The sequence below is a fragment of the Hoplias malabaricus genome, chromosome 18, assembly GCF_029633855.1.
Source record: "Hoplias malabaricus isolate fHopMal1 chromosome 18, fHopMal1.hap1, whole genome shotgun sequence".
Classification (NCBI taxonomy): Eukaryota; Metazoa; Chordata; class Actinopteri; order Characiformes; family Erythrinidae; genus Hoplias; species Hoplias malabaricus.
Genome location: NC_089817.1, coordinates 27,268,429 through 27,291,607, shown reverse-complemented (window position 1 = coordinate 27,291,607; position 23,179 = coordinate 27,268,429). Strand labels below are relative to the sequence as shown.

General features: G+C 41.4%; 3 protein-coding genes across 6 annotated transcripts in view; 2 read left to right on the top strand and 1 right to left on the bottom strand.

Moving 5' to 3' along the window:
* Positions 1–6,027, top strand: part of nipblb (NIPBL cohesin loading factor b) — a 31,454-nt gene extending 25,427 nt beyond the window's left edge. For all 4 annotated transcript variants that reach the window (XM_066651082.1, XM_066651084.1, XM_066651081.1 and 1 more), the window contains exons 31-47: positions 6–104; positions 250–303; positions 418–526; positions 655–791; positions 927–1,067; positions 1,169–1,262; positions 1,730–1,884; positions 1,987–2,077; positions 2,352–2,525; positions 2,630–2,820; positions 2,932–3,039; positions 3,162–3,362; positions 3,445–3,591; positions 3,674–4,050; positions 4,170–4,344; positions 4,617–4,793; positions 4,931–6,027. In XM_066651082.1, the coding sequence (XP_066507179.1) occupies positions 6–104; positions 250–303; positions 418–526; positions 655–791; positions 927–1,067; positions 1,169–1,262; positions 1,730–1,884; positions 1,987–2,077; positions 2,352–2,525; positions 2,630–2,820; positions 2,932–3,039; positions 3,162–3,362; positions 3,445–3,591; positions 3,674–4,050; positions 4,170–4,344; positions 4,617–4,793; positions 4,931–5,296 (2,796 nt within the window). In that variant the 3' untranslated portion in view covers positions 5,297–6,027. The remainder of the gene's footprint in view (positions 1–5; positions 105–249; positions 304–417; positions 527–654; positions 792–926; positions 1,068–1,168; positions 1,263–1,729; positions 1,885–1,986; positions 2,078–2,351; positions 2,526–2,629; positions 2,821–2,931; positions 3,040–3,161; positions 3,363–3,444; positions 3,592–3,673; positions 4,051–4,169; positions 4,345–4,616; positions 4,794–4,930) is intronic.
* A 1,983-nt stretch (positions 6,028–8,010) lies between these two features.
* Positions 8,011–20,686, top strand: nup155 (nucleoporin 155). Its single transcript, XM_066651382.1, has 35 exons — positions 8,011–8,110; positions 8,986–9,149; positions 9,423–9,560; positions 9,696–9,792; positions 9,883–9,953; positions 10,061–10,153; positions 10,269–10,532; positions 10,634–10,707; positions 10,791–10,882; positions 11,007–11,104; positions 11,234–11,401; positions 11,491–11,591; positions 11,686–11,856; positions 11,950–12,060; positions 12,166–12,260; positions 12,415–12,500; positions 12,601–12,663; positions 12,904–13,054; positions 13,143–13,209; positions 13,579–13,694; positions 13,786–13,889; positions 13,980–14,113; positions 14,268–14,459; positions 14,558–14,696; positions 14,801–14,936; positions 15,020–15,173; positions 15,292–15,396; positions 15,666–15,820; positions 15,907–16,036; positions 16,217–16,330; positions 17,083–17,203; positions 17,302–17,412; positions 17,928–18,064; positions 19,456–19,562; positions 19,644–20,686. The coding sequence occupies exons 2-35, from the start codon at positions 9,008–9,010 to the stop codon at positions 19,780–19,782; spliced, it is 4,176 nt and encodes a 1,391-aa protein (XP_066507479.1). The 5' UTR covers positions 8,011–8,110; positions 8,986–9,007; the 3' UTR covers positions 19,783–20,686.
* A 110-nt stretch (positions 20,687–20,796) lies between these two features.
* ora5 (olfactory receptor class A related 5) lies at positions 20,797–22,138 on the bottom strand. The gene is made up of 2 exons (XM_066650425.1): positions 21,439–22,138; positions 20,797–21,339 (listed from the first exon to the last, which is right to left on the bottom strand). Exons 1-2 carry the CDS (start codon positions 22,136–22,138, stop codon positions 21,104–21,106), a joined length of 936 nt encoding a protein of 311 aa, XP_066506522.1. The 3' UTR covers positions 20,797–21,103.
* Between the last annotated feature and the right edge of the window lie 1,041 nt (positions 22,139–23,179).

Genomic DNA, 23,179 nt, shown 5'->3' with positions numbered 1-23,179 from the left:
TACAGAAACTGGTGAACGAAACATTCCAGAAGCTCTGGTTCACCCCAACTCCAAACCATGATAAAGAAGCTATGACCAGGAAGATCCTCAATATAACTGATGTGGTAAGCATCTGTTTGTGTTTGTTTGAAAAAACAAGACCTAATTTTATAAATATGTAAACGATTGGGTGTATTCTTCCTGTTGATTTGTGTTGTATTGACAGTATCTTTATTCATGCATGACGAAAGGTATCGTTTCTCCTAATAGGTATCTGCATGCAGGGATTCTGGTTACGATTGGTTTGAACAGCTGCTTCAGAATGTGAGTGTACTGTTTTGTATTGTATTGCACGATGGTAGTGTTGTGTGAGTGTGCTTTTTCTCTCTGTCCTTGTGCCCTTTTCTCACTGTGGTGTATGTGGTAATGTTGGTGCAGCTGCTCAAGACTGAGGAAGATGCCTCCTACAAGCCAGCCAGAAAGGCCTGCGCTCAGCTTGTCGACAATCTTGTGGAGCACATCCTCAAATACGAAGAGTCTCCCGATGGTACTGTACTCGAACAACTATACCACAGTTTACCTTTTTTTCAGTGCAGGAAGAAACTTAAGCAAATGTGTGTTTTATCGTAATTTGACCTGCTGCTCCTTTCTTCTTCTTTTCATGTTGTTCTTCAGACTGTGAGAATAAGGGTGGGAATTCAAATCGCTTGGTGTCATGCATCACCACGCTATACCTGTTCAGCAAAATCCGAGCGCAGCTGATGGTGAAACATGCCATGACCATGCAGCCCTACCTAACCACCAAGTGCAATGTGAGGATCAAAATCTAATCAGAGCTGAACTTTAATTGATCCAGTGGCTCACTATTGTAACTGCGCTTGAAAATGACAAGCGGCTTGTTAAGTTGACATTTATCCTAAATGTTTTCTTCCCTGTGTCTTCCACAGAACCAGAATGATTTTATGGTGATCTGTAATGTGGCTAAAATCTTGGAGTTGGTGGTCCCTCTAATGGATCACCCTAGTGAGACATTTCTCACCACCATCGAAGAAGACCTGATGAAGCTCATCATCAAATATGGCATGACGGTCAGTACAGTTAGAATTCACATTGCCATGAGAGCGACTCATGGTGCGTGAAGGATATGCATCTCTTGTACTCATTGTGGTATCTTATCTGTGCTCCTTAGGTTGTGCAGCATTGTGTGAGCTGTCTTGGTGCAGTAGTGAATAAGGTCACGCATAACTACAAATTTGTCTGGGCTTGTTTTAACCGATACTATGGTAAGTATATTGCAGTAAAGGCACATATGTGTCACAAGCACAAGGTCTGGAAAGTCCCTACACAGCTTTATTCTTCACCTTAAATAATGACATCCCTAAATACGTATAACCTTACTTATAGTATGCTGTAATTTTCCAACTTTTTTAACAGTTCAGATGCTTTATTCATCTGTCCTGTGTTACATGTGACACACACTGATCCTATTTCAGGAACAAAATGTTGAAATGCAAGTTACAAAATGGTTGTTGTGATGTTAGTTACATTGGGGTTTTTAACCCCAAAATAATTACAGAATATGGCAAAGAATGTGGAAAAAAAATTGCTCCACGTTGCTTCCTTGGTCTGTTATATATTTCTCAAAATTTGGATTTATTGTGAACTGAGACTGGGCTCTTATGGATTAATATCCTGATTTGTGTTTCTCCTGTGTACTGACTCATATCATTAACAATAAAATGTTCCCTAGGGGCTTTAAACAAGCTGAAGACCCAGCACCAGGAGGACCCAAATAGCACAGTCCTTGTTTCCAACAAGCCTGCGCTACTCCGCTCCCTCTTTACTGTGGGAGCTCTGTGCAGGCATTTTGACTTTGACCTTGAGGAGTTCAAAGGCAATAACAAGGTATGATGATTTATAGGCGGTCCAACTGCATATAGAATTTTTAATGGAGGCTTCTAAACACAGTTGCTTATGTCTTGTGTGGTTTGTCTTGCTCTTTTGCAGGTTGTCATAAAAGACAAAGTTTTGGAGCTCCTTCTGTACTTCACCAAGAATGATGATGAGGAGGTGCAGACCAAAGCCATCATCGGTTTAGGTGTGCTTTTATACTTAGACACTTTCTTTAGTTGGGTCCATTCTGAGATTTGTGAACACCTGTAGATTAGTGCTGACGTAACACCTGCATTAGAATTTTCAAATCTGCATGTTTTAGTCTTCTGTATACTGTAAGAGCATATTCTACAGTGGACCGTGACCGTTAAGGAGCATGTCAGTGCAGTACTCTCCTCACTATCCGTCTGTGGGCAGCAGTATATTCTCAGCAGCTTCTTTTCAGTGTAAAATTAAATTGCGTCTCTGCTTTTTGTCAGGTTTCCTGTTTATCCAGCACCCAGGTCTAATGTTTGTCCCTGAGGTGAAGACTCTGTACAACGGCCTCCTCTCTGAAAGGAAGACGTCAGTAAACCTGAAGATTCAGGTCCTGAAGAATCTGCAGACATACCTACAGGAGGAGGACTCCCGTATGCAGGAGGCTGACAGAGAGTGTGAGTATCCATCACAGGGCATTTTTCTTCTTCTTTTCTTCTCAGCCTCCTCCTGATTCAGGTTTTAATATAAATTAAACGTTGTGTATTATTTGAATCTGCAGGGAAGAAGCTGTCCAAACAAGAGGACCTAAAGGAGATGGGGGATATTTCCTCAGGCATGAGCAGCTCGATCATGCAGCTTTACCTGAAGCAAGTACTTGAGGCTTTCTTCCACACACAATCCAGTGTGCGGCACTTTGCCCTCAACGTCATTGCACTAACGCTCAACCAGGGCCTCATTCACCCTGTACAGGTACAGATTCACTGAAGGAAGTTAAGCAGCACCTGTAGAACCTAACATTTCACTGAGTTGACATTAATCTGAAGCTGAATGATTTTTGTGTGTGGTGTTTTTTTTGTGTAGTGTGTACCTTATTTGATTGCCATGGGGACTGATCCAGAGCCTACAATGAGGAATAAAGCAGACCAGCAGCTGGTGGAAATTGATAAGAAGTACACAGGGTTCATTCATGTGAGTTTTAGAACATTTACACCTGTAGCATTCAGTACATGTTTTTGTATCCTCTTACTCCAGTTTACTGGTGTAGTCATATTCTAGTTCCTTCAATATTCTCATCATTTCTCTGAAACCAGATGAAGGCTGTAGCAGGAATGAAGATGTCCTACCAGGTGCAGCAGGCCATCTTGGCATCTAAGAACACCATCATCAGAGGTTTCCGCCAGGACGAGCCTGGCACAGCCCTGTGTTCCCACCTCTTTACAATGGTGCGAGGAAACAGACAGCACAGACGAGCCTTCCTCATCTCCTTGCTCAACTTGTTTGACGACAGTGCTGTGAGTTTTTTAATCCCGTATGAAATGTTGCTATGGTTTGTAGCTTTGAGTCCTCTAAACACTCTCTCCTCTTTCCTTGCAGAAAACAGAGGTGAACATGCTGCTGTTCATAGCTGACAATTTGGCGTATTTCCCTTATCAGACCCAAGAAGAACCTCTTTTTATCATGCACCACATCGATATCACGCTCTCTGTGTCTGGTAGCAACTTGCTACAGTCCTTCAAAGAGGTGACGGACTCTCCATTCTTTCTTTGTTCAAGTTTAACTTCGTACATTGTCTCTTTAACCACTGTTTCTTTTGCATGTTTAGTCTTTGCTAAAAGAGCCCAGACCTCGGGAAAAGCAGCAGCAGAAGAAGAAAAAGAAGAAGAAGAAGTGGGAAAAGAAATATGATTCAGAGGAGGAAGATGAGGATGAGTTATCAAGCAGCCCAGAAAGCAGCAGTAGCAGCAGTAGCAGTGAAGAAGATGATGAGGTTGTTCGCAGGGCCAAGAAGCCAAAGCGGGTCACAGCTACAGTGAACTCTGATTCAGAGTCTGATCTGGATGTAGAGGATGTGGATAAGGTTATGGACCGTCTCCCAGACAACCCTACACCCCTGTTGGATTTTGCCAATGCCTCTCAGGGCATCTTGCTGCTCTTGGTGCTCAAACAGCACCTGAAGAACCTCTATGGCTTCTCAGATAGGTATGTGTAACTTATTGATACAATCCTCATAACACTGTGACCGAGCCATTGTTGTAAAAGCAGTTGACTGGACGTGATTGGGAACAGAGTCTGTTTTCAACTGTTGTCTCTTTCAACAGCAAAATCCAGAAGTACTCTCCCACAGAGTCAGCGAAAGTCTACGACAAGGCAGTAAACAGAAAAAACAATGTGCATTTCAATCCAAAACAGACACTCGACTTCCTGATCAATGGGATGTCCAATGTCGAGCTCACCTATGACATTAAGAGGAGGATTGTCAAGCAATACTTGGACGTAAGTAATATTTGTGGGTTTTGCAACCAAATTGACCTGCACCATAACTCCTTGATTTCACAGTTTGGCCAATATTTATGCGCATGCGCTGCAGGCTGTATAATTTAATTTTTATGTTGAGATTGGCTTTTTTTTAACAAGTTTAATTGATTAAGTCAAATATAATGCGTAATAAAAAAAGAATCATTACTGTAGGAATATTCTTACGATGTGATATTGATCTTTAATGTACCCTGGCTCATCAAGCGTATGCACTTGCATTTACTTTACAGTTTAAGGTACTGATGGAGCACTTGGACCCCGATGAGGAGGATGAAGAAGGCGAGGCATCGGCTAGCACCCACGCCAGAAACAAAGCCATTACTGCTCTTCTGGGAGGCTCCAGCCCAAAGAACAATGCTGCTGACTCTTACGATGAAGAAAGCGACGGCGATGAGAAGGCACCTGGTGTAAGTTCCGTGGTACAGCTTATTACCAGATTGACTTCCATTTTAAGAAAATTCTTGGTTCATCTTTATTCTTAAACCAAATCTTTCTCTCTTACCATTTCTTATTAAAACCAAATATTTTTAATATTGTTTTCCAGTCTTCACGGCGAAGCAGAAGAGGTGGCGACTCTGCAGAGGCATCAGGTCAAATGAATGAAACCGTAGAAGCCATGGACGTCATTGCAATCTGCTGCCCCAAGTATAAGGACCGACCGCAGATAGCGCGCGTCATCCAGAAGACGAGCAACGGTTACAGCGTGCATTGGATGGCCGGCTCCTACTCCGGCACTTGGGCCGAGGCCAAGAAACGGGACGGACGAAAACTGGTGCCTTGGGTGGACACTATTAAGGAGTCGGACATCATTTACAAGAAAATCGCCTTGACAAGTGCACACAAGCTGACTAACAAAATGGTGCAGACTTTACGTTCACTGTATGCAGCCAAGGAGGGGACTTCCAGCTAATTAAACTACAGTTACTCCTACACGAACTCTCAGCAGCCAAACTTTATTGGGATCCAACATTTTCTAAACCCAGACAGTAAAGCAAGAATACTACAGACTCACAAAAACCTTGATTCACTGTTGTAATGAAAAGAGCAAGGAGAGTGGGAAGAGGGGAGGGAAAGGATTTTAAAGCCGTGTGGACCTGCAGAAGAGAATACTGGACACGTTTTAAGTTAAACAGGACATACACATACAGAAGGAAATGTTTGGAAAACATTGTGTGGGAGCTCCTTCGCTGTTGTGCAGCAACTCGGTTGTGTGATTTTTACTCCCACTGTATCATAGTTTAACAAAAAAACAACAAAGGAAAACAAAAATGTTTATATCTCTGACAAAAAAAATCTGTTTAAAAAATAAACTTAAAGTGAATGTTGGAAATTAGTCTGTTGATGTTCTTAATAAAGTGTTCTTGGAGTTAAACCTAGCACCGGATGGATTTCTTTAGCTTAGCTCAGTGTCCAGGGAAAGAAACTTTTAAATATTTCCTCTGCTTTATGTTTTACTCCTTTTTTTGTTTACTCATGCTGTACAATGGAGTCTCCTGGACATAATTTATTCTGTTAAAAGCAGAGCATGCAGTATCTGTGGCCTACATGCAGGGGGAGATTTTTTGTAAATGTAGATTTTGATGTATTAGGTCACCCTAGAGAGAAAAAAGGGATCCCCAGCACTTCTGGCGGAACAAATACTGCAATAAATTTTTTTACTTCTCTTTGTTACTTGTCTTGTTTGCATTTGACTTTTATTATTATTTTTTTTTTAAAGTAGTACGTGGACCACCGAACATACTGCTCTTTGTGTCCTTTCATCAAAATGTAATTTCAAGGCTCTGTTTTGTTTGTATGGCATTTCTCAGTTAGGTCTGAGGGTAGCAATATGACAGGCTGCTAAACATAAGCCAAAGCCCTACTTTTAAAGGTGTTCGATCTAGAGATTAGTGTTCTCTCTCTTTATTTTTATTTTTTTTTTTTAAACAAAGGAATATACTGTGACCATTCTGACGGCCGTGAGTATGGTGAATATTATTTTTGATGGATCTACTGATAGAAGCTTGGTTGGCCAGATGTGTCCTCTGTATGACTTTTCCTCACTATGAGTTACAGGTTTTTGTTTGTGACTGAATTGCAAACGTGTGCTTCAATCATTTAATTGGTAGGGAAGGTAATTCAGTGTAACCGATGGGGGAAAAAAACAACTGTCTCCTTATGTGAACAAAGTAAATTGGCAGTCTTCAAACCACCTTACGTCAAATGCACAGCAGGATAGGGGTAACTTTTACTAAACAGGAATCATCGTCCTAAGAACCTGAATTTACATCTCACTAAATGCGCTGCAAGTTCCATCCAGATTCCTAACATCTTTATATGTAATATGAATATTAAAACGCTCATGTTGGAATTTGACAATTGACCCATACTAGTAGAATAGAACGTCTTTCCTTGCTACTCTGGCCACAGCACCACAGAAACTGCACTATGTATATTTAGGAGGGTAAGGAACCACCCCAGCTCCCTCCCCATCCAGGCTGATGTCAGTACAGTGCTGTACAAATGATTTACAATAGGGGTAACCCCAGAAGAAAAAGTGTTCCTTTAAATGCAGAGATCATCAGAAGATTGAAACCACTTTACCACAGTACAGAACTGAGTTCCAAAATGACATTAATGCTGCCAGGGAAAAAAAGTTACCCACTGTTGTGACCTTTCTTGCCATGAATGTGCCCTATGGGTAGATATGGCATTAAACTCAAACTAACCCACTGTTGCTGACTTTAGTGTTAATCATGAAAAAAGGAAAAGTGGTAAATTGCATCATGACCCATAACAATCACAAGTGCAGAGTACAGCTCAGGAAATACTGAGTTGAATTTTGTCATAAGAATTTGTAATTCTAATGTTATCTTCTTTGCCCCAGGTCCAATAAAGCCTATGGAGCCTATTTACTATGTTTATATTACACACACACACACAAAAAAATATCTGGAGCAATACGTTTATAGAGAGCACATTGGAATAATTTTAAATTGGACATTGTGTGTTTTATTTATAATCAGTAAATGTCATAAGACAAATTAATGTACCTAACCCATTCCTTTGAAATATCACTTTAGATTGTATAGTTTCACAGCATTCAACAAATGGCTAACCTTTCAATGAAACAAGTATTTTTAATGTAGTAATACTAATAATTACAGTAAATAAATAATGTCAATGTAATACTTTGTTTCTATCAGAAACTGATAATAAAGAGGGGAAAAGACACCAACTAACTTTCTGTTTACAAGTACTTTTATTATGGAGACCGGTTTGAGTCACAAAGGAGCCAGAACGAGCTTTCACGGTGAACGACTCGTGATTTTCTGGAATCGACTTAGCATCTCGACTCTTGTATGCGAAGTCGATGGAATCGACTCCTCGAATTCACTTCACTTAAGATTAGATAAATCTCTCTTTTAAGCAGAATAGCCTCAGTTACAGTTAGGACTAAGCATGGCGTACACACACTTGTTTACAATTACCTTTGAAATATACTACACCAATGCTTAAATTATACAAGCTTCTCTCTTTCTCAGGGGATAGAGTCGATTCCAAGCTTTTCGACTCTGAGAACCAGAGTTGATTCCCAAATCCCCTGAAGTGTCGCGTCGTGGAAGAATTGATTCTTTTGAGAGTCAACTCTTCATCACTAACCAGCGACCGTCGCAGACCGGTGTGTAGCGCACGAGCTTGGCGGGAGTGTGTGGAATTCTGAAGCGGGGATTTGATTTAAACCGTGAGTTCTGTTTTAAACAGTTACAGACCCCGTCACCGTGTGAGTCCGGTTTAAAGATCACGAGAGATTTTCTAATATAATTTAATGCTTGCATGTCTTTATATTGGCCGGGATTCAAACTGAGCTTGCTGTATTAGCTACGGCTAAGCTAACAGTCACTGTTGACTGAACGAGTCTGAAGTTTTCTTTAATTATCATTTATTTACAAGCTTTTATTGATGTTTTCCATTCCGCCTTAAGTAGCACCTCAGTAACGTAACCTGCCGCACCATTTAAGGTGGAAAAGATAATTGAAATAAACAGCCTACTTTGGCTTCGTGTTGTCAGACTTGTGTAGTGATCCCTAACAAACAAAAGCCGAAAATAAATGAAAAGTCTCATGTTGTTGTACTGTCAGTTAAACACTGAACAATATAAATGCATTAAAAATGATATTATTTTTGGGGTTTGAAAGGGGAACATTTATGATCCCCCTAATCTCTTTATAATTAATTGGTTTAGATGTAAACAAAGTCCTACAGAGAGGTTTGAAGTCAAATGGTTAGTTGTAGAGAAACTCCAAAAGCCAAGTTTTTACAGTTCTACTGCTCTGAAAAAGACATGGATACATACAGCTTTTATATATATATATATATATATATATATATATATATATATTTAACCAATCAGAAAGACTACGTTCTTCTTAATCTCTTTATATCTTACGTTGAACTGTAAAGAAATGTTAAAAAAAAATAAAATTAAATGTGGAAGTGTTTATTTGTGTTTTTTTGGAGCTGCATTATTTTCCAAAATCTCTTCAGAAAATGTTGGTTATCCTGGAGGACAGAAGTTAATTATTAATAACTGAAATGAATGAAAACGCTGTTCTATAGGTGAGTTCCATCACCTGCCGCTATGCCGTCGAGCCTGGGTCCCAGCAGCATGGCAGCAGCTCTGCAAGAGGCTTTGGAAAACTCTGGGCGACTCATTGATCGACACCTACAGGAAGACCGCTGCTTTCCTGACCTGTCAGAGCTGCTCAATGTCCCCTCACACAGTAAGAACGCACTTGGCTTCTCAACGACATTTGGGTTATTGATTAAACCTCTAAGAACTCATGGTATTACAGACTTAGAAGATAGTTCCATCCACTCACGTCTTATAACTGTCTTAGATGTTACTTTTCACTTCCCATCTTTCAGCATGTGTGCCTCTATAAATATCTATATAACCAAACCCTCGGGAAGTCTTTCTTAAACACTTCTGTAAGTCACGTCGGAAAAGAGCGTCTGCTTAATCCTGTAAGTGTAAATGTCCGTTTTTTTCCTAGATATGCCATCTCTGTCTGGAGTATCAGATATGGATTACCCTCTACAAGGACCAGGGCTTATTAGTGTGCCCAACTTGCCAGAGCTGAGTGCAATTCGCAGGGTCCCTCTGCCTCCTGAGCTCGTGGAGCAGTTTAGCCGTATCCTCCCCATGTAAATAAGGGCAACCAACTTGATTAATGATTCAGGATACTTTCTGTTTATTTGAAATGATGCCCTGTCACATGTATACGTAACTACTTATGTTGCCATGCCTTAATTGCCACACTATACAGACATGCAGTGCAACTGCATGATGGGAGTTTTCCCTGAGATCAGCAGGGCGTGGCTAACGATAGATAACGACATATTCATGTGGAATTATGAGGATGGGTAAGTATTTACACTGATGTGGGATTAACTCAAGTTTTACAGTCTTAATTGTGTTGATGTAATGCACTGTGTTTTTCATCACTGTTTTAGGGGAGATGTGGCATATTTTGATGGACTGAGCGAAACTATCCTTTCAGTTGGGCTAGTCAAGCCAAAGGCAGGTGAGCAGCGCTGGAATATTGTGTCCTTTCATTCTCAGATCTTTTTTACACACCTCTTTCTCTGAATGAACTAAAACCTGGTGTCTCTACCCTGCATCCTCCCACAGGGATTTTCCAGCCTCACATCCACTTTCTTTTAGTGTTAGCCACACCTGTGGATGTGGTAATTCTGGGTTTGAGCTTCCCCAAGGCTCAGACAGGTGAGTCTCTCTCTTTTGAAACGTTTCTTATCCTCAGTCCCACTATCACAATGTGTCACTTAAATTAAAAGAGGAGCCACTGCAAAAGGTCCTGACTGTTATTCTCACACCACAGGGTTAAATGACAGCATGTCAGGAGCCATGCAACTCCTGCCTGACCCACTCTATTCCATCCCCACGGATAACACCTACATGCTGGCCATCAACTCCACCGTTCTGGGGCGTATATTTCTAGCCGGCAAGGATGGATGCCTCTATGAGATTGCCTACCAGGCTGAAGCTGGATGGTTCAGTCAGCGATGCAGGAAGATCAACCACTCTAAGAGCAGCCTGTCTTTCCTTGTGCCGTCTTTACTGCAGTTCTCCTTCTCAGAAGATGGTACTAACATCATTATACATGTGCTTCATTCGTTCATTTTTGAATGTGTCTATGTGTTCAAGGTTAATTTGGCTACCTTAATCGTACCCTCTGTATCATAGATCCAGTTGTTCAGATCGCTATTGACAATTCACGCAACACCCTGTACACAAGGTCTGAGAAAGGAGTGCTGCAGGTGAGTTTAAACCTTTATATTTATTGGTTGTTTTAAGTGTCCTTGTGTTATCTATGCTGCTAACCACCGTGTGTTTTTGACAGGTTTATGATTTGGGTGCTGACGGGCAGGGAATGAGTCGAGTGGCAGCCATGTCTCAGAATGCAATTGTTTCTGCGGCCGGGAATATTGCCAGGTTGGACAACACTGTGACTGCATATTCAAAATATTTATTAAAGTTTTCTGTATTGTATATGGAGCGCAAAGCATCCTGTCCGCCAACGATATCCGTTTATCACATACTTTTGTGTGTCTTTCAGGACTATTGATCGTTCCGTCTTCAAACCTATTGTCCAGATTGCTGTTATTGATCGTTCTGAGTCCTCAGATTGCCAGCTCCTGGCTGTCACTCATGCTGGTGAGAGTCCTTGGAAAGAGACCAGAAAGAATTACTGAAGAAATTAGGACCATATACCTTCTTAGTGTTTGTATTCATCCTAAGGTCAACAATGGCACTGTGACTTTCATTTTTGTGTGCACGCTTTAGGCATTCGTTTGTACTTCAGCACCACTCCGTTTGCTCCACCTCACGCCAAACAGAACATGACCCGGCCCAGCCTGCTAGCTTTGGTTCATGTTCGGCTGCCCCCAGGCTTCTCGGCCTCCTCCACCCTTCAGAAGCCTGCCAAAGTACACAAGGCCCTATACAGCAAAGGTAAAGCCCAAAACCTGAACTGAAATACAGCTACGAGAAGTGTTCATGAGATTGATGTTTTTGTTTATCTGTTTTCTTTTTCTAAAAAGGAGTTTTGTTGATGGCAGCGTCAGAGACGGAGGACAGTGATGTACTGTGGTGTGTTAACCACGACTCCTTCCCTTTCAAGAAGCCACTCATGGAAGCCCAGGTTGAAAGGACTTCCCTTAGCCTTTCAGAAATTCTTCTTTGTCTTTCACTCGATTGCTATGATTATGTTTACGTATCCTTGTACTCTCTTGCAGATGACCTCAAATATAGACGGCCACTCCTGGGCACTTAGTGCCATAGAAGACACCAAACCACAGAAAGTTTTAACTCCTTTAAATAAAGACTTCATTCCGGTCACAGATTCGCCAGTGGTGGTTCAGCAACACAATATTCCACCTCAGAAGTTTGTCCTTCTCTCTGCACAGGTGTGTAGACCTCCTTTTTCCCAGTCTATCAGCCATGCGTACTCCAGTGTAATATTTGTTTAAAGTTTAATTACTGTACTTGGATCATTCTAGGGAAGTCACATCTTTCACAAACTGAGACCTGTTGACCAATTGCGCCATCTGCTGGTAAGCAGTGGAGGAGGGGAGAGTGAAGATATTGAACGCTTTTTTAAGCTCCATAGGGTAGGAAGTCCTGCATTTCAGTGTTTTGTTTTGTTTTTTTTCTGCATGTAATTGCAATAATAATAATTTTCATATATTTTGGTATTGTCTCTTTTCCTCCTGCAGGAAGAGCAGGCTTGTGCCACCGCTCTAATCCTGGCCTGTTCCAGCGCTGCTTGTGACAGAGAAGTTTCTTTGTGGGCCACTCGAGCGTTTTTCAGGTGCACACTTCTTTGCAGATGTCATACACTTTGTCTCTGTAACTCCTGCTTTCTTTTGGAGAAGCCTCAGTGGTTTGGTGGGAGTAAATGAATTAAATTATTACTTAGCAGACTTCAGTAACTGGTTGTTTGGTTTGTTTGTTTTGGCACGCAGGTATGGGGGTGAGGCACAAATGCGTTTCCCCTCTGCTATGAATGCACCAAGCAATGTCGGACCCCTCCTTGCCTCTCCTGTACCAGGTGATTGTAAAATATGGTGTCTGCTACTTTAAAGACTAAACATACCGTCGTAGTAGAATCGTAATTCTAACCCGTAGTGTGGGACTCTTGTTGATCGTAGGTTCCCCTATGCATGTTGGTAGTGCTCTTCCACATCCCAGTTTTTTAGCTACACCAGCTCCAGGTACAGCACTACTCCAGCTTTTTTGATTTTCTTTGTATAATAAAGCACCCTATGCTTTTAGAGAAAATAAACCACTTTCTTTCATTATATTTTGGTTGGTTTTTGTGACAGATGTTTGGACTCTTAAATGTGTTTATTATTCTTAATTGCAGTTATCTTTATTATGTTTTCATAAATAATTAATTACTGATTTAAAAATAAATGCGAGGTGTTAAATGCTACTCGTTTTCTCTGTGCCAGGTTTGATGCCCCCTAGTGTGTCTACCCCCTTCATTCCCACCACTCCTATGGGTCCTTGCGGAGCCCCCTTATCAGCAGTGTCTTCAGGCCCTGAAGTGCTCTTCTCCGGGAAGCACAATGGAATCAATCTCTACTTCGCCCGCATACTTGGGTGAGATGAGCTACCATGGTCAAATATTGCTTTTCAATTCGAACACTTGATTAATCTGATCTGGTATTAATTTCATAAATAATAACAGCAACATCTGGGACGGGAGTCTGGCAGTGGAGAAGGCAATCGTTAAAGGAAGCCAGACTGTGACTATTGTGAGTAGACACTTAAGAGCCAAGTCCTAGTGTGAAAGTGTTCAGTTGGATTAATGGGCTTTGGAAACACAACAGTTGTTCATTAGGAATCTAAATGTTGGGTGTTGCAGAACGTAGGTTGTTTCCCAGGAAAATACAGGAAAAACATACACAAATAAGAGTCCTTGTGCCAAATTTTAAACACTGTTATATTGCAAACATTCATAGATTAATTTCACAACGCATTCATTGTTGCATTGAGAAATTACACTATTTTTTGTTGCTATTTATCTTCTATAGTTGTCAAATATGGCCCCTTCTTTTTTTTTTCCTGGGATTTAAGTTTCAATTGCATTCACATTTTGATCCTTTACTCGTGATGTGTCCCAGATTGAGAGCACAGCAAGTTCATCAGATCTGGAGGCAGTTCTGCTGGAGCTGCAAGGCCTGAAGGAGTTCCTTGATAAGAACTCTCAGTTCAGTCCAACCTCTTTAGGTGCAGCAAGGTAGGGATCTGTCTCCATTAGCTTCTGCCCCCCCTTACCTGTTTATTGGTAGAGAGGGATAAAATGATGTTGACTGCCACTTCTCTCACAGTTTCAGCTCTCCTGCCAACCTGCAGCAAAGGCTACTGGGATTCATGCGTCCAGATGGTGCCAGCTCTCAGCAAGTCCAGCAAGAGCTCCAGAGGAAATACCACAGTAGGTTTTTTTTCTCCCTTGGTTTTGTTTCTGTGTTTTCTTGGGAGATGAAAGTGACTAACTGTAATGTGGTCTGGATGATATTCACAGCTGAAGCTCAGGCCTACGAGAAGGCATCTTTACAGGGAATTCAACAACTGGTTCATCGTTCCTTTCAAACTTTGGCTCTCTGGAAACTCCTGAGTGATCACCAGTTCAGCCTCATCATCTCTGAGTTGCCCAAGGTGGGCAACTAACAACATCTTTTCTTAATGCTAGTTCTTGGTAACACTTAGCTGTTTATTAATTTGCTTTGTCTTTGTATAAAGGAATGCTTTCCCCTCGATCATTCATCTTACCTCTCGATTTCTTACTCTGCTTTTGTGTCCTGTCCTATAGGACTTTCAGGAGCACCTGAAAGCCATCAGTTTTAAAGACATAGTGATTCGTGGTCGTGAGTTGACTGGCGCCCTTATCACTGCCCTCATCAACGTCTACATAAAAGACAGTGCTTCTGTAGATGCCATCAGCTGCCATCTGCGGGACCTCTGCCCCCTTTTGTATAGCAGTGATGATAGTGTCTGTTCTAAGGTAACGCTCCTTGTTCTCCTTCACACCTCTTTTTAAATAATGGCAGTGGTCGCTGTGCTTTTGAATTTCAACATTTCTCAACAATCTTCTGTTCCCAGGCCAATGAGCTGCTGCAGAGCTCCAGACAGATCCAGAATAAGGCAGAAAAGGAGCGCACCCTCAAGGAGTCTTTAAGGATGTATCAACAGATCAGCCATCACACTGACCTGCCACTTGTTTGTTCTCAGTATCGACAAGGTGGATGCACATAGATCACGTTTAACCAATACAAATTGTAATCTAAATTATAATTCCGAGTATCACAATAGCATTTGACATAACTGTCCCAACTTGTCCTCTAGTTCGTTTCTATGAGGGTGTTGTGGAGCTGTGCCTCACTGCTGCTGATAAGAAAGACCCCCAGAGATTGGGCCCACATTTTTATAAGAACGGAGAGCCAGAAGATGACTCTGTTGGACAGCAAGCTTTCCAAGAAAGGTAACGTGCACAGTCTTGGTTTTGCATACGTCAAAATGTACTGCTTCTAGCAGCTGATACACTATGTATGTGCCTCTGTCCAGGTTGTCATGCTATAAGTGCGTCACAGACACCATGCAGGAGTTAGTAAACCAGAGCAAAGCAGCTCCTCAGTCCCCTAGTGTCCCCAAGCAGCCTGGGCCTCCAGTCATGACATCTGATCCCAATATGCTCAGCAACGAAGACGCTGCTGCCCATGTGAGTTTACTTTTTTTTTTTGTATTTAAATAACAGTTTGAAAATATTAAAAGCACCCAAGTGCTTAATGTGGTTTTAATAAATATATATATATTTATATTTTTATTTTTGTCTGCAGTTTGAGCAAATGCTTGGCCTGGCTCAGAGGTCACAAGATGAATTGTTTCACATTGCTCTTTACAACTGGCTAATCCAGGTTGATCTTACTGACAAACTCCTAGAGGTAAGAAGGGTTTTTTTCCTTCCTTCTTTCCTTTCCCTCTTTATATATATATTTCTGTATATGTTATATATGTTTACCACTCAGTCCAAGCACTCCATTTTCCTACCTTTCCCTTGTGTTCAGCCAGTATCCACCCAATAACAATGCTTCTCCCTTACTTACATGGTTACTTGACCCAGGCAGAGGGAGGGTTAGCATCTGGTTTTTGAGAGACAACGGAAACAAAACACTGCATCTATTCTTGCTGCCACCTGTTTTGTCTTGCTTAGGTGAACTCACCCTACCTCGAAGACCATTTAATGCACATGATAAAGCAAGACCAGAACAAAGTGAGAAACATGGACCTCCTCTGGCGGTACTACGAGAAGAACCGCAGCTTTGGAAAAGCAGCTCACGTCCTGGCCAGGCTAGCTGACATGCACAGGTAAGATACTGTACACTACTGCAGCTGAAGCCATAAGTTGCAAGTGCAATCCCATAGTGACACATTGTATTTTTTTTTGCCTACAGTACAGAGATTTCTCTAAAACAGAGGCTTGAGTATATCTCCCGAGCCATTCTTTCAGCCAAGAGCTCATCGTCTATCTGTTCCATGGGAGCTGATGGAGAGTTCCTGCACGAACTGGAAGAGAAGATGGAGGTATGAAAGGTTTTAGATCTTGAACTAATGTTAATCTTTGACTGTGTTTTCCAGCTGGGGGCTCTTTGTTTTTAGTGGAAAGTACTAAGGTTTACAACTGGATATTCATAGTTTCTTGTTTATTTGAGCCTTTTGTGGGAGATCATTCCAATGTATTCCAGTTCTCCTTTTTGCTTTCAGGTGGTGCGCATTCAAGTCCAGATTCAGGAAACTTTAATTAGGCAGTATTCCCAGCATCCCTCTGTACAGGTGGCAATATCTCAGCTGGACTCTGAGCTAATGGATATCACTAAGGTAAGAGAACATGATGTTTAAAATATTCATAAGACAATTTCACCATGCTTGAAACTAAGAACTTCAGAGGAACAGTCAATGTTCACGGTGCTCTTTGAGTTCATTCATTCTCTGTAAGCGCTTATCCAGTTCAGGGTCGTGGTGGGTCCAGAGCCTACCTGGAATCATTGGGAGCAACTGGGGGAATACACCCTGGAGGGGGCGCCAGTCCTTCACAGGGCGACACACACACTCACACATTCACTCACTCACACCTACGGACACTTAGTCGCCAATCCACCTACGAACGTGTGTTTTTGGACTGTGGGAGGAAACCGGAGCACCCGGAGGAAACCCACACAGACACAGAGAGAACACACCACTCTCCTCACAGTCAATCACCCGGAGGAAACCCACGCAGACACAGGGAGAACACACCACACTCCTCACAGACAGTCACCCGGAGCGGGAAACGAACCCACAACCTCCAAGCCCCTGGAGCTGTGTGACTGCGACACCACCTGCTGCGCCACCTATAAAATCTTAATTTTATAGCATTGTTATGGGCACATTATCGTAGAGATGAGATACAAAAGAGGCTGGTCAACCTAGTCAAGAACACCATTTATTTTTGGATATTGGTTTCTCCCATTCTGTTGATTCTTCAAAATTTGCTGCTCTGTCAGTAGCACTCTGTTTGTACTGTATCGTATCTATTCTAATGTACTGAATCAAAAGTTTTATTTTTTTCTATGGAATTATTTCTTTATTAGCTTTATGGAGAGTTTGCAGACCACTTCCGATTGTCTGAATGCAAGCTGGCCATTATACACTGTGCTGGCCACTCAGATCCTATCCTGGTCCACTCTTTATGGCAGGAAATAATGGAGAAAGGTAGGTAACTGGTCAAATTAAACAAATCATATTACTAATACCATGAGCAATGCTGTTTTATAAAAACTTTCTTTTGTTGTTTTTCCTTGCATTCACAGAACTGAACGACAGTGTGGCTATGAGTCCAGCTGACCGAATGAGAGCCCTGAGTCTGAAGCTGGTGTCCCTGGGGAAGCTGTATGCAGGAACACCACGATATTTTCCACTGGGTACCATTTTTTTACTTTCTCTGTCATCAAAGTGTCTCCTGTCAGTTGTAATTTATTTAATTGTTTCCCTCGGTGCATTTCTGCATGTTGAAGCACGCCCGATTGCGGTTCCTGTACAAACCCCATGTCTAGAAATGTTGGGGAGCTTAGCAAATGTTAAATAAAACAGAATGCAATGATGTTCAAATATTTCCATCCTATATTTTATGCAACACATTACACAGACTGCATTTCAAATTTTGAAAATGAGAAAGTTGAACAAATGATAGGGTAAAGTTGACTAATGCTACAAACTAATTTAATTGACATTAGGTCAATGACATGATTCAGTTAAAAAAAAAACAATGCTAAAGACCAGAATGAGTCTCAGAAATTCCCACTTCAATAATTCAATAGTTCAGTAATCTTTTATTTTTAATTTATGATCTGAGCTCACGAGAAACATTTGTTTCCCACACCCGCTTTCACCCTTGGTAGGATAAGAAATCCAAATGTCTTCATTCTCTGATTTTCAGAGTTCCTGGTCAAGTTTCTGGAACAAGAGGTATGCAAGTTGAACTGGGATGTGGGCTTTGTCACCTTCACCATGCAGGAGATCGGCGTTCAGCTCCCACGTCTGCTGGAAGTGTATGATCAGCTCTTCAAGAGCCGGGTACAAGCTTCTCCATTAGACTTTCTCAGTTAGCGTTAGGTCACTGATGTTTTAAAGGCTAAGCACCACTTAATAGACCTCCATGAATATTCCACATTATTGTAGTTACTGACATATATAAGTATGAATTAAAATGAAAATAGCTGCTTAATTTGCTTTAAAACTGACAATTTTATTAAATTGACGGAAAAACCCGAGCTCGCTACGAAAATTCTTGAACGCAGCCGTGACGTCACTGGTGGACAACAGCTGAACAACGCCGCGGTAAAACACCGTTATGACTGACTGTTATGACAGTATCTAGCTAAATAACCAACATTATTCATGACAATAGCCTAGCAATAAGCTAAACTCAAATGTAGAGGTACCGTTATTCTTGTAAATGTGATCGAAGTCGAACTCGAATTCATCCGACACTATAAACCTCCGTAATGCAGCTACGTAGCCGAGTATAATCTGAGCACCGAGTTTAGCGAGTCAAGATAACGTTAACTAACACCAACTAAAACAGGCGAAGTGAGTGTCCTTACCCTGTTTACCTCCATGTTACAGAGGCTCTTGAACACCTTTCGTTGGTGTCCTTACATGCCCATATTGTTGGAAAAGCGCCAGTGAAATGAGCTACAGATAACGGAGTGAGCGGATGGTCCTTTCCAAAGTGCCCGTTTAAAGTTGACAAATGGTCTTTTAAACCTTATTCCTTGAATTAGTAAGAAATAACATGTTTTCTGACTATCAATAAACACAAGTTAGGAACTCAAACTCCACTGTATTTATTTGTTTGACCCTTTTCCTATAGCTGGTGCTTAGCCTTTAAGAGTGACTTTGTATTTTCTTTTTTCTATTTCATTCATTACATTTGAAAAATGTATGTTGGCAGTTGGAATAGTTCACTTTCTAAATCCATCTAGCTGTGAAAGAATAGTCAGATATAGGCACTTAGTTATGACAATGCAGATTGTGCAGGTGATAAACACCTAAATCTGTGATCTGGGTATGCCACATTAACCATTTGTGTATTGCAGAAAGCAGGGTATATGCAGGATTGCAATAGTATATTAATAAAAGTGTGTTTGGAAAAAATAAAAACAAATATTACATTTATGTGTAACGTGATATTGCTACCAAAAATAAGGTGCAAATGTCAGAGACCACAATGACAGCTTAACTTTAAGACTTATTAAAGACTTACAGCATTATTTTAACACCACTATAGCGGGCCTTAAGATAGTTGTTTTGAAGTCCTGTTATGGAGTTAATATCATTTTTAGTCAAAACAGATGACAATTTTCTGAATTTGTATCCTGTACCACAAGAGTGATTACAGTTCTAACTCACACTCATGGCTTGAACCTTCACTACATTCACTAATTCTCATGCGTTTCCTTTAGGATCCATGTTGGCAGCGTCTAAAGAAGCCACTTCATTTAGTGGAATGTATTCACGTGCTCCTATCAGGATATGTGGATGATCCCAGCCGAGTGCCCACTTACGACAGGTAAGTACTCAGGAATAAAGTCCCCAGGATTCCAGCCACACAGCTGTGCGATACCCTCAACCTTTATCTTGTTTGTTTCAGACGGAGGTTCACCAATGTATGTCTGGACAACATCTGTGGCTATCTGGTAGAGCTTCAGTCTCTTAGCCCCAACTCTGCTCTTCAAGAAATCATTCGCAACTTCAAATCCCTGCAAGCCAAACTGGAGAAGCTTCATTGAGAACCAAACACCTTGGGTTACGTGAACGTATGACTGGCGTCTTGTCTCTTTGCTGTCGTTCATCTACGTCTTTACTCTGATAAGAGTTTGAAAGTAGCACTAAAGACCTTTAGAAAATTGAGTCTGAATGGGAAAAGGTAAGGGATTGAGTCAAGGCCTTTGAATATGCAACCTCATCTTTTTAAGCAGACCTCTGATCTCTACAGTGACCTCTCTCTTATACAGTGCCTGGGAAATCTTTATATTCCTGTTTTTAGGCATGCAGGTATTGCCAAAATCTTTGTTTTCATAGGTGCTACGTTTACAAGAGTGGGGATTGTGACCAGGATGTTTTTATGAGTTTCACAGTGATTTCATTTGTGTGTTTATGAAATGGTTTTGACATTAAAAGGTGTATCTTTTTCCAAGACTTGGAGACTGCTAAAAGAACTGTCGTAGCTTCTCTGTAAATCAGACAACAGCAATCATTGTTGTTTGCAAGAAGCTGTTTCAAATTGTGCTTGCAGTGTTAAGCTCCCTGCTGTGCATTCCGTAATAATGGGATATACTGCTTAATTATGTTTTAGTCCTATTAGAAAGGCTATTGAAATAAATGTGTGAGCACCTCCCAAAATTAGAGAGCCATGTCTTGTGCTCATGGTGTCAACCAAAACGTAATGGCGATCTTTCATTTGTTTTCCATATGTTCTGCGATCGTCTGATTTCATTTTTATTTCTGCCATGTAGCCTGCTAGTGTCAATATTTAAAACCAAGATGTCACATGGGTTTGAGCTGAATGGCAGATTCTATATTGGATACCTTTTTTAAAATGACAGGTTTTTATATAAAATACTTGACACTTCTGGAGTTGAAGTAGGTTTGAGTGTTCCAGTTTGTAATGTAAACCAGAAAATGAATAAAAATGTCCTCAATCTGATTTTTACTTTTTGTTTTATATAAATTTAACTAGTTTCAAAAAAAAAAACAATAAAATTGCTTCTTCTGGCAACTACACCCCAGTCCCTATGGCGTAAGCATGATTTCCCTGCTGCGTTGTTGACAATAATTGCCCATAACAAGGCATAATTAAGCCTGTGGGCTCAATTTTTATGATCCCTCAGAAGACATCTAGTTAAAATCAGAGAACACAACCCTTGAAAAAATAGGTTAGTGTGTCCTTGTCCAAAAAGAAAAAAAAAATCAAAAATTTAAAAAATGTAATCTAATTTTTCATGATATTTTTCAAGAGTTTAAAATGTGTCTGAGAGAGATCTTTTGCTTGTTCTTGACATATAGTCTTTGGTTAGGGAGGAAAATCGGGATCCTGGTGCAAGCCAGGCTTTAGTCTCTGGATGAGCAGTTCAGTTTCTTCAAACCATGCAGGTAAATGTAAGGTATAATACATGTATAAAGTGCTCCTACATAACTGGTCATCTCAACCAGTACTGTTGACTCAGAAATGGTGCTGGTTATGGTAAGCAAGATGTGAATTAGCCAACAGCTCAAGAACACAGCAGCCACTGCCAGAACACTTTTGGCTGCCCTCACCTGATTCCCTGAAGATGAACTGAATTTGTCTTTTGATCGTTGGATTCTTTGTTCAGGGTTGAGTCTGTTGCTTGCGTCTCTCAATGTAAAAATGTTGGATGAGACTTCTGAACTTAGGCTTGTGGTACTCATCTTGACATCGCCTCCTCCGGCTCTTCTTTGGTCCTCAGGAGGACTATGTAGGGCTCCCACTCTGTTTTTATTCTTGATGCGGCCGTGATTCTGCAGTAGTGTTACTGCAATCTGGATGCTTGCGAAAACAATCCCAATAATCGGAGCCAAATTCGCCATTATGAGGTACAGTGTATCATATATATTCTTTGTTTTATGAGAGGGAAACACTCCCACACACTCTCTAGAGCTCACGTTGCCTGTGCTTACTGGGACAAAGAACAAATGAGGAAGGCTGAACACAACAGATGCAAACCAGTTTCCTACCAGCAATGCAGCAACAAGTCGTATGTTGTCCATCGGCACAGGAGCACCTCCATGCTTTAGAGAACCTACAAGCTTCTGATGCCAAAATACAGTGATGAACAAGGTGGTAAAAATGCTGCTAGTCTCTGAGAGGTTTGAGCAAAAGTTGAAAGTACCACAATATTTCTTTCCTTCCACGAAATTGCTTGTAAAATCCAAAATTTCTGGCAGATCCACCATGTAATTTGTGATCAGATTTGACAAAGCCAAGTTGACAAAGAGGACATCATTAATCCGGATCTGTGATCTAGATTTCGGCAGAGAACAAAAACCCAGCCAGTTGTTGCCAATAATCCCAGATAAACACATAATGGCTCTTATTATTGATTCTATCCAGCCCAGAGCGGCCATTTCAGGTTCTTCTTTGTTGGCAAGTTTGGGTGTCTCTGGCACAGAACGTTGCGTCTAAAGTTTATAACCGCAAAGACATCAGCCCCTAATTTCATCAGTGGGGCCATGGATACAGTTGTCATAATCCCCGCCCACTATTTCTATTGCATGTGTGTGCATGCAGTGTGTATATATACAGGAGTTAGACAATGAAACTGAAACACCTGTCATTTTAGTGTGGGAGGTTTCATGGCTAAATTGGAGCAGCCTGGTGACCAATCTTCATTAATTGCCCATTGCACCAGTAAGAGCAGAGTGTGAAGGGTTAATTAGCAGAGGGTAAGAGCACAGTTTTGATCAAAATATTGCAATGAACACAACATTATGGGTGACATACCAGAGTTCAAAAGAGGACAAATTGTTGGTGCACGTCTTGTTGGCGCATCTGTGACCAAGACAGCAAGTCTTTGTTATGTATCAAGAGCCACGGTATCCAGGGTAACGTCAGCATACCACCAAGAAGGACCAAACACATCCAACAGGATTAAATGTGGACGCAAGAGGAAGCTGTCTGAAAGGGATGTTCTGGTGCTGACCCGGATTTTGTCCAAAAAACATAAAACCACGGCTGCCCAAATCACAGCAGAATTAAATGTGCACCTCAGCTCTGCTGTTTCCACCAGAACGGTCTGTCGGGAGCTCCACAGGGTCAATACACACGGCCGGGCTGCTGTAGCCAAACCTTTGGTCACTCACGCCAATGCCAAACGTCGGTTTCAATGGTGCAAGGAGCGCAAATCTTGGGCTGTGGACAATGTAAAACATGTATTGTTCTCTGATGAGTCCACCTTTACTGTTTTACCCACATCCGGGAGAGTTGTGGTGTGGAGACGCCCCAAAGAAGAGTACCACCAGACTGTTGCATGCCTAGAGTGAAGCATGGGGGTGGATCAGTGATGCTTGTGCTAGATGGGCGTGTCACTGCCAAGGACTACCGAACCATTCTGGAGGACCACGTGCATCCAGTGGTTCAAACATTGTGTCCTGAAGGCGGTGTCGTGT